Source organism: Nematolebias whitei, chromosome 11, assembly GCF_014905685.2.
Source record: "Nematolebias whitei isolate Nwh7 chromosome 11, NemWhi1, whole genome shotgun sequence".
In the NCBI taxonomy this organism is placed as follows: Eukaryota; Metazoa; Chordata; class Actinopteri; order Cyprinodontiformes; family Rivulidae; genus Nematolebias; species Nematolebias whitei.
Genome location: NC_056508.1, coordinates 44,250,192 through 44,260,868, shown reverse-complemented (window position 1 = coordinate 44,260,868; position 10,677 = coordinate 44,250,192). Strand labels below are relative to the sequence as shown.

Genomic DNA, 10,677 nt, shown 5'->3' with positions numbered 1-10,677 from the left:
TAAAAGCTCCATTAAGCAAAACAGTTACTAGAAGTCAAAATTAGCAATACTGTAGCTGCAAGCCAAAACTAACAAAATAATAGCTAAAAGTTAAAATTGGCAGAACAGTAGCTACAATCTCCATTTAGCAAAACAGTAAATAGAAAACAAAATTAGCAAAACTGTATAGCTGCAAGCTAAAAGTAACAAAGCAATAGCTAAAAGCTAAAACTAGTCAAACAGTAGCTAAAAGCTCCATTAAGCAAAACAGTTACTAGAAGTCAAAATTAGCAAAACTGTAGCTGAAAGCTAAAACAAAAAAAAAAGATACAAGATAAAACTTGCAGAACAGTAGCTAAACCTCAATTTAGCAAAAATGTAAATATAATTTCTAAATTAGCCAAACTGTAGCTGAAAGATAAAGGTGACAAAACAATAGCTAGAAGCTAAAACTAGTCAAACAGTAGCTAAAAGCTCCATTAAGCAAAACAGTTACTAGAAGTCAAAATTAGCAATACTGTAGCTGCAAGTGAAAACTAACAAAAAAATAGCTAAAAGCTAACAAGAAAACAAGTATGCTGAAGTAAATTTTAAAGAGAATAAAGTAAAAAGTTGAATAATTCAGAAAGTATAAAAGTTACAGTTACGTAACATCAGAGCCGTATTATTCTAAACGAGCTGAACAGTTCGGTACCTGAATGGCTTAAATTGCTGAAAATGTGCTCGGTTAATTAGCGACGGCTCAGCATTCCCAGTAAAGTAGGGGTGATGTCCTCATTATCTTTTGACTGATCTGATAAATAATTACTGTTAATGAGAACTAGAAAGTTTTTCTTTCCTGCGATCAAAGTCCTGACGTAAAAGTTACACATCAGAAAAAGGAAAGACTTTTTTTTTTTTTTTTATCAGAGAGAAACAGTGTTCCCAACACTTTTCCATAGAATCAACAAAAATCAGTTGGAAGTTCTTTTGCTATTTTCTTTTCAATAGATTTTCTTGTTTGTTTAATAAATCTCTAAAAAAAACCGCAATTATTTCACAACCGCTACCATATGGTTAATTTTATGTTTGCACATAACCGATTTGTTCGTGGTTTTGTCTAAACCTCATTTGGCACTTCTTTTCTTTGTTGCAGACAGCGTCGAGGTCAGATTCTCTACGACTCGGGACAAATGCTCCGGTAATATTCAGATACTTTATGAGGGCAGGTGGCATCCAGTGCTCAAGAGTTCTCTTGAAAATACTCAAACTCGAAACGCCATCTGTAAAGAGCTGAAGTGTGGCAACGCTCTCGCCGTTAATCCCTACTTTGGACCGGCACCAGCTGAGGATCATGTCATCAGCATAACAGAGTGTCGTAAAAATAATTTTTCATCTTGTCAAATAACTCCAGAGAACGCAGCAGCCTCACGTCAGCTGGGAGCGCTCCACTGCTCTGGTCTGTGTCATCAGTTCTCTCTTCTTTATGTTATTCATTTATAATCATCTTGAACAAAGAGTTTACACACATATAGAAACTTTCTATACAGCGATAATTTGTAATTCTGGCTAAAAGGCTATTTTCAGATTCTCACCGAGTGTTCAATATAAAATAATACGTGTTCTGTTTTATGGCTAGAAAAAGCAGAACGTTCAAGTCTGGATGGATATTTATAGATTTAGTGCTCATATTCTCTCAAATAATCTGCAAAAGTTCTATGATAAATTACGGTGTTTTAATCTCTACGTCCCGATGGATTATTTTAATTTTGAATACATTTCTAAACTTTAATCTTAGGCAGCAAAAGACCATTTTGTTTTAAATTTGTACCATTTAAATGAATTTCCCCCTACCCTAAAAACAAGCAGCTGTCTCAGGCTCTAAATTTAACCAACGTAGATTATATTTAATTTGCACAGCAAGTTAATGCCTTTGTCATAAACTTTGTCAGTTGGCTTTTAGTTTACCGCGATCTTTGTCCTATTTTGAATATTCAGTGTTGATGATGTTACATTGTACAGAATCTAAAAGAAGAATCTAAAAAATGTTTTTGGAAAAAAAAGAAATACATTTCATGTATTGGTACCACTTTACAAATAAGGCTCCCCTTATAAATGCTAATAAATACTTTATAGTTGCGTTATTAATTCCTCTATAAGCACTTTATAAATCATTATTAACTGTTTATTCTGCATTCATTAAGAGTGACAGAGAGACAAAACTGACCAGTTTCTTGCTAAATAGTGAGCCATATCTGTTCACCCATATATTTAATCTAGAATTGTTATATTAAACATTTCAGACTACCGTATTTTTCGGCCTATAAGTTGCAGTTTTTTGCATAATTTACATGCCCTGCAACTTTTACACCGAAGTGACATATTTATGAATTTTTTCCCATATTTAAACCAATTTTTGGCTGAGTTGTGACCGTGAGATGCCAATTGAGTAGTATGGCATGCTGTTGTGTCATTTAATAGGTAAAGCAGCTATTAATGACACAGTCAGCTTGCCATAGGTGCCACCTATGTCCAGTTTACCTGGAGCAACTGTCAAATCAGCTTCATTTCGCTGCGCCGCCCCAGTGAAATGCAGCTGATTTGACCATTAAAGTGCATTTATTAAGTAAAAGTTCAACTGAGACACAACTTTACTACAATGTTGAGCAAACAAATAATTGTTTTTAAGTGCTAATCTAGTTTAATTCTTATTAAAATCCTCCTGTGCATGCTCCCCCGGCCACCGTTTGGCAGCCAATCGATTTTTGACACAACGCCGCATACGGCGAAGCGACGTATACGGCGAAGCGACGTATACGGCGAAGCGACGTATACGGCGAAGCGACGTATTTATGTTGGTTTCCACTTTATTAGACATATTTGGACTGATGCGGCTTATATGGCGGTGCAACATGTATGGGGGGAAATACGGTAAGTTACTACCTTGTAAGCACAATAAGTATTTATTTATCACTGCATTATAAGTATCAACAACTAATATTATAGCCTAAAAAATTAGGTTTACAAATGCTTGTTGTGCTTACAAGATAGTAACTTAGCCTGAAATGTTTAATATAACAACTATAGATGAAATATAAAAGGTGAACAGATTTGAGTCACTATTTGGCAACAAACAGGTCAGTTTTCTCTCTCTTTCACCCTTAATTAATGCATAATAAGCAGTTATTAATGATTTATAAAGTGTCTATAAAGGAATTAATAATGCATCTGTAAACTATTTAGTAGCATCTATAAGGGGAGCCTTATTGCAAAGTGTACCGATGTATCTTTAAATCAATTTGGAGCTGAAAACTCATGCTGTTCTGTTTTTGGTCCTTCTGCTTGCCTCCAGGCTGGAGGAAGATGGCTTTAGAAGTTGATTACGCCTGTAAAGGTGAATTAAGTGTTTACTCCAAAGGAACCTCTGAAGACAAAAGAAGTGTCGTTTTCAGCCAAGACTGGCAAGAAGCTGAGGGGAAGAGGCTCTGCTTGGATATGAACTGTGGCAACTTCAAGAGATTTACAGAATTTCCTTTGGAAGCGTCTGAGACGGTCTGGAACAAAACCTTTACTTGTTCTTCTAACGCCACCAACATCTGGGACTGTGAAAAAGCAGCTGCTCCCACAGAGCAGAAAAAGCTCTACATCGAATGTGGCGGTAAGATTTATTTGGACCAGCTGGCTCTTTGATAACCAGAACTAACAAATTTACATATTGTCCCAAACTTGGGCATAATTTGATGTTATTGTGTGAATGTTTATGAAATATTCACATTATTGTTTCAATTCTCGTCCCACAGTTTTAAAACAATTTCAAGGAATCATAAATCAAAACGTTCAGCTCTTTCAGGACAATCCTATTGGTATTGGTGCAACTTTGGCTTTTTGAAATATTTAGCCTTTCTGCCATTTTTCCTCTCATAGAAAATGAATTGAGCTCATTTTTCATCCTTCACATCTTTAGATCTGTGTAAAACCTTTTACTGCCACTTTCACGTTTATTCTGCTTCAGCTTCTTTCAGCTTCCTTCTGCAAATTTAAACATTTTCAGCTGTTTTTCCAACTGTTTTGTGCTCCTTTCAGCTTATTTCTGCTAGTTCCAGTTATTTCAGCTGATATTTAGCCATTTGATGCTAATTTAAGCTTTTTCAGCTAATTCCACATCTTTTTCAGCCCCATTCAGTAGAAGTGTGCTCTCTCCACTTCCTTCTCATAATTTAAGCTTCTTTCTGATTTTTAGATACTTTTCAGCTGTTTTTATTTTGTTGCTAATTTCAGCTGTTTTCAGATTTAGTCAAATTTTTCATGTTAATGTCTGCAACTTGCAGACTAATCAACTTCTTTCTGCTAATTTCAGCTTGTTGTTCTCCTTTCAGAATTTTTTTCTGATAGTTTCAGCTTTTTCTGCTATTTCAGCTACTATTTAGCTGTTTTATGATCATTTTATCCTTTTCTACATCTACGTAATTTTAGCTCATTTCAGCTTTTTCCACTTCCTTCCTGGTAGTGTAAGCTTCTTTCTACCTTTTCAGCTACTATTCAGCTTTTTTTAATTTTTTGCTAATTTCCAAATTTTTGTGCTAATTTCTGCTAATTTAAACCAAATTCTGCAAACGTGTGCTCTTCCTGCTTTCTTCTGCTAATTTAGGCTCTTTCTTAATTTCATCTACATTTCAGCATGTTTTTAGCTCATTTCAGCTGTTTTTCAGCTATTTTATTTATTTATTAACCTTTATTTAACCACACCAGTCCCACTGAGATCACAATACAACATGCATGTTTTTGATCTGTGGGAGGAAACTGGAGAAAACCCATGCATGCACGAGAAGAACATGCAAAGTCCACACAGAAAGACCCGAGGTCTAACAGGGGATTGAACCCAAGACCTTCTTGCTGTGAGGCAACAGTGCTAACCACTGAGCCATCCTGCTGCCAATAATGCCATAAGCTTTCACACGCCATTTTCCCAGGAAATGCAATTTCAATTTCTTAAATTCAATGTCTGCAAAAAAAAAATTTGTGTGGTTTTCTTGCTATGACCACCACATCTGCACAACGTATGAGTCCTTCTTTAATTTAGGATAAATGCAACATTTGTGGTAAAAGAGCAAACCGGACTTGTGTAAATCTGTAAGCTGAACTAAATCAAAGTCTCAAAAGATATCGAGATTTAAACGTAATTTTAAAAAGACTTCTACTGTCAAAAGACGAAGCGTTTCAATGAAGAAGAATCCGTCCAGAGGACCTGACTCAACCTTGTTAGACCTTTGTGTCCGTTCCTGACTGTTCCTTAATCTGTACGATGATCAGTGTCAACTTTTCTTTTTATTGCTTCCTTTCCTAGTTGAGCCGAATGTCAGTCTTTCAAAACCGTGCGCCGGAGTGGTGAGTATAGACGGCGTCCCAGTGTGCGACCGGCAGTGGAAGCTTGAATATTCACACAGGGTTTGTCAACAACTGAACTGCGGCAATGCCATCGAGGGACTTTTGGAAAGTAGACCTGCTTCGAACAAAGAATCTTACCACGTCCGCTGCGATGAGCACAATTACATCATCGGTCAGTGTCACAGAGTCAAAGGACGGTGCCAGAACGTTGTCTCCATTTACTGTACTGGTAAGTTCAATTTAGTCCTCCTCTTTGAAGCCAAATCATTCACTTTGCTAAATATTAAACTGCACAGTAACTATAAATGTATTTTAGATAACAGTACTATAGAGAGTAGCATCAAATGCGTTTTAGACTTAGTGATAATTATTCATATTTTGCTACGTATCAAACATTTGTTGGAAGAAGCTCTAAAGCAATCTGTCAAGAAAGAGCCAAATAAAAGCCTCATAAAATAAACCTGTTAAAATCCATGGAGTTCGCCAACTCTCATTTGTTCTTCTTCTATGGATTAAATCATAAACATGTCATAAAAAAATATATATATAAAGAATATTGACATAAATCATTTTGTATCACACATCAGGTCATGTTGATCCTTAAATTTTCATGTAGAAAATGGATTTGACAGGAAGCAGCTGAGAGATAAGAAGTTTAGCATAGAACCAAACTTGGCGCCGACAAAACTCATAAAGTCGCTTGTTTACTACGCAGGTGTTTACTGAAAAACAAACAGCACGTCTTTTGTTGTGTCAGTGTTTTAAAGCCGTTAGCCTTTAGCTTCCCAGACATACAGCCGATTTGCCAAATTGATCATGTCGCAAATTGTTATTCCCGATGTCTTCTTTGCGTTACAGGCAGCGTCTCGTTCAACACCACGAAAAAGTGCAGCGGTCAAATAACGATTAACTACGACGCAAACAGAAACCGAAGGTTGTGCAAAGCCAACGTTTCTGATGCGTTGCTGAACAACACGTGTCAAAGGAGCGGCTGTGGTTCTTTTACCAGAAAACATCTGTCCAGCTCAGACAGGAAGGTAACACTTTATTTTTATTGTTCAACTTTGTTTTGGGTTCCTGTGAAGAGTTGGATCATTGTTACAGCTACACTCTGCAACAAATGCAGTTTCAAGCAAAAACTCCTTAAAACACAAGTTCTTAAAGAGATTTCAGTCGCATTAAAAGCTAAAAAGACTTCACTGACTTGTGACCTAATATGTTTCCTGTCTGCCTCTGTGTTTCATCAACAAACTGTTTTGTCTGAACGTTTATGAAGCATTCGCACTGCGCTGATCCGTTTTTATTCCGTACAGTTGTCGGTGCGATTCTCGTCCTGCAGATTTCAACAAATCATAAATCAAAATGTTCGGCTCTTTCAGGACAATCCTGACTTTTGTATTGGTGCAACTTTAGCGTTTTGAAATATTTAGCCTTTTCTGCCATTTTTTCTTCATAGAAAATGAATCGAGCTCATTTTACGTCCTTTGTATATTTATATCTGTTTTCAGCCTTTTACTGCTCCTTTCACATGTTGTTCTGCTTCAGCTTCTTTCAGCTTCCTTCTGCAAATTTAAACTTTGTTTGTCGGCTCTTTTCAGCTAATTTCAGCTGTTTTTTCAGCTGTTTTGTGCTCCTTTCACATTCTTTCTGCCAACTACAACATTTTTGTGCTTCTTCTAACGTCTTTCTTTTAATTTCAGCTTGTTGCTCTTTTCAGCTTATTTATGTGTTTTATTTTTCTCTGCTATTTCAGCTATTATTTAGCTGGTTTATTATGCTAATGTAGCTAACTCCACATTTTTTGCAGTCATTTAAGCTTTTTTCAGCCTAATTCAGCAAAAATGTGCTCCCTCCACTTCCTTCTGGTAATTTAAGCTTATTTCTGATTTTTTTTAGCTACTTTTCAGTAGTTTTTTTTTTTTTTTCGCTAATTTCAGCTTTTATCAGATAATTTCCCTGTTTTTTTTTATTTCTGTTTCTCTCAGTCTAATTGGGCAAACATGTTTTCTTTCTACTTTCTTCTGCTAATTTAAGCTTTTTTTTTTACCTTTTCAGCAAGATTTTTTTTTAGCATTTTCTAGCTAATTTCAGCTAATTTCAGATATATTCAAGTTTTTAATGGTAATTTTTGCTACTTTCAACCTAATTAACTTATTTATGGTAATTTCAACTTGCTGTGCTCCTTTCAGCTTTTTCTGCTATTTTAGCTACAATTTAGCTGTTTTATGCTAATTTTAGTCTTTTCAGTTACTTCCACATTTGTAGCTCATTTCAGCTCTTTCCACTTCTTTCTGGAAGCTTTAGCTTCTTTCTACCTTTTCAGCTACTTTTCAGCCTTTTTTTTAATTTTCAAGTTTCTGCATGCTTGTGCTAATTTCTAATAGCTTATATGTAATTCATCAAAAATGTGATATTTCTACTTTCTTATGTTAATTAAAGCTTGTTCTTTCATTTTAGCTGCAATTCAGCAATTCTTTTAGCTAATTTCAGCTGATTTTCAACAAGTTCTGCAACAATAAACATTCACACTGCATTTTTGCAGGAAAAGCAATTTCTCTAGTCGTTATTATTATTATTTGTCGTGTGTATTTAAACTTGTGTGATTTGAATTTTATTACAGGATAATGTTGAAGTAAGCCTGCAATGTCCAAGCATCTACAGAGACATGAGGTACTGTGTCAAAAAGGAGGCCTGTGAAACTCCATCTCCACTCCTCATTGAATGTGAAGGTAACCAGAACCTTCAATAAACTACCAACACGCCCATTCTTTTGTCTGTGCAAAGAAATAAAGTTACTGTATTTTGTTAATAATCCAACTATGTGTAGATTAACAAGATAAAATTGAGTAATTGTCCAACTTTTACTTTTCTGTTTTGAATTTCAGACTTTGAGTCTGCTCTCGAAGTTATCACGCAAAAACCAACAAACCCAGTTCCTATCCTGGTGGGAGTGGGAATTGTTCTCGTCCTCGTTATGTTGATTGTGATATTTATCAGTTATCGCATTATCTTGAGAAACCAGAAATCCAGAGTTCTGTGTGAGTATTTTTTATTTTTGAACATTTCCAGTTGAACTCAAACTGATCATTCATTTGACTTTCAATGAATTCCATTTGGAAAAGTCACGTCAGGCTCAGTCGGTTTCAGAGTCCTGAAGCTTCTTTACCTGTAGGGGGAAATCTTCACTCAGTCAGTGTTGGATTTTCACTGGTTTTACGCTCTCATGTTCCTGATGTGCATTGAAACCCTGCACGACAGATGTTGTCCCAGCCTGTATCATTGAATATATGTTTTTCTACTTCAATTTAGCAAATATGCTGCCACAGCAGGAAGGTGAGTGGGAAAGTGGAGACTATGAAGTTATGGACAAAGAAGAAATCGAAGACTGTAGTCATGACAGTGAGTTTCAAAACATTGTAATTAATATGCTTCCTTTAAACAAACGCTAAAAAATACATACATATATATATATATATGTATGTATGTATATGTATGTATGTATATGTATAATTATTTTTGGTGTTGGTTTCTCTGATTGAAAATGTCTCTTGCTGTTGTTTCATGCAGGATTCAGATCAGAATCTGAAATTAAAAGAGACAAAGACGTAGAAAGCCATGCCTCGCTCAGTTACGACGATATCGAGGAGGTGGCTGAAGCTCAGCCCCTGACGTCGCCAGGATCTACGGATGCTGCTGCCCCAGAGGATAAAGTTCCTAACACAAGCGATGGAAAGTTTTTAACCAGTTTTAATCTCGTCCTTTTCACGTCAGAATTCCTCCCTGTAACGTGTGCAGCCAGAAAACTGACCGATGTGTGAATGCTTTCTACAGATTTTGTGTCGTACGAAGTGGACGACGCTCAGGAGAACTGTGGCGACATTGATGCGAGCCCCGAGCTAGCCCAGACCAGGGCTGAGGTCCACAACAGGGTTGAGACCTCACCAGGAACTGATGCCGCTGCACCTCAAGACTCTGAACAGAAAGAGGATTACCTGGTTCCTGGTCGAGATGGGTGAGACGACACTGGGTTGAAATTCTCATCGGAGAAAATGTAGCGTGGAGAATTGGACTGAATATATATGTATATATATATATATATATATATATATATATATATATATGAGCAAGTATGATATATACAAGATATAATGCAGCTAAATGATGAAAAATATTTCTACAACCAGCGGAAAAATCTAAGTGAAATGAATTTAAATACATTCCCAGATAAATAAACAAACTTAAAGATTATAAATTGTAAATTATTTTAACAACAGCATAATTGAAATGCTTTATTTGTATGCTTTTTCAGTTATGATCAAATAATCCAGCCTTTATTTGCTGACCGCTTTAACACTTTTTTATTATTTTTTATTATGTTTCTACTAGTCAGTGATTGTTTTAGGACTTTGATTATTTGTTGTAATGTTTGTTTGTTTGTTTTTTTTAGGTACATATGACAATTAATCTAATTGGACAGCTCAGTTCTGCTTAGCTCATTTCATTGTAGACTGATTTAGAATCAGATTATAATCTAATGAACGTCACTCCCTTTTGGTCGATTTAAAAAAATACGAGTTAAAGGTACTCCTGCTTTGGTTTTAGTTTTCAGAGCGGGAGGCTACGTCCTTCTTTGTTGAAAAATACTGTTTGTCATTTATAGTTTTGAGTTCGATGCTAAAACAGCAGCACATTTAAATTAATCATAACCTAAAAGTGTGTTAGATTAGCCTGTTAGCATCAGATAGTGGGTGAGCTCATGCTAAGTTCAGCTGGTAACAGTGTCTACATACTATCAAACGACTGCGAGTCCATTTTTATAGATGGTCACCGGACAAGATGTTCCTTCCCATGTAACTACATATATAAATATATATTGTAACTATAACAACATGAGTTAGCCATAGTTGTCATATTTTTTATTTTCTCAAGTAGCTCACTGCTGGTGACCAGAGACACAAAATGTACAAGTATTTACTTAAAAATTCACAAAGTTGGAATTTATTGAACAAAAGGTTTGTGTCCGCACGTTCAGATAATAATGAATAAATTGTGACCGTCCTGCGACTGATTCAAACTTATTTGTCACAATTAGTTCCCGGTTGTCATTTATTCTCTTTAATCTTCTAGACAAGTTTAGTTATTGCCAAACAGTTTACATTTCTTACACTTTGTGACCTGCACAGACTAAACTGAGAAGGTTTATTAAGACGTGTTTCAGACCCACGGGGGGAAACGAAGAATTGTTGCAAAAACACAAAGTTTGTTTTCTCAGTCATCCAGGTATATAACAACAAAAAAGGTTGAATCATGTCATCTGGACTTCGTTTTTTTGTT

The 10,677-nt window shown here is 35.8% G+C and overlaps 1 protein-coding gene across 1 annotated transcript in view; it reads left to right on the top strand.

Annotated features, from left to right (window-relative positions):
* LOC119417336 (scavenger receptor cysteine-rich type 1 protein M130) overlaps positions 1-9,359 on the top strand; it is a 22,890-nt gene extending 13,531 nt beyond the window's left edge. Inside the window, exons 11-19 of the mRNA XM_037684543.1 lie at positions 1,115-1,417; positions 3,311-3,616; positions 5,303-5,576; positions 6,206-6,380; positions 7,964-8,072; positions 8,229-8,381; positions 8,653-8,742; positions 8,911-9,087; positions 9,175-9,359. Of these exons, the coding sequence (XP_037540471.1) occupies positions 1,115-1,417; positions 3,311-3,616; positions 5,303-5,576; positions 6,206-6,380; positions 7,964-8,072; positions 8,229-8,381; positions 8,653-8,742; positions 8,911-9,087; positions 9,175-9,359 (1,772 nt within the window). The remainder of the gene's footprint in view (positions 1-1,114; positions 1,418-3,310; positions 3,617-5,302; positions 5,577-6,205; positions 6,381-7,963; positions 8,073-8,228; positions 8,382-8,652; positions 8,743-8,910; positions 9,088-9,174) is intronic.
* The last annotated feature ends 1,318 nt before the right edge of the window (positions 9,360-10,677 follow it).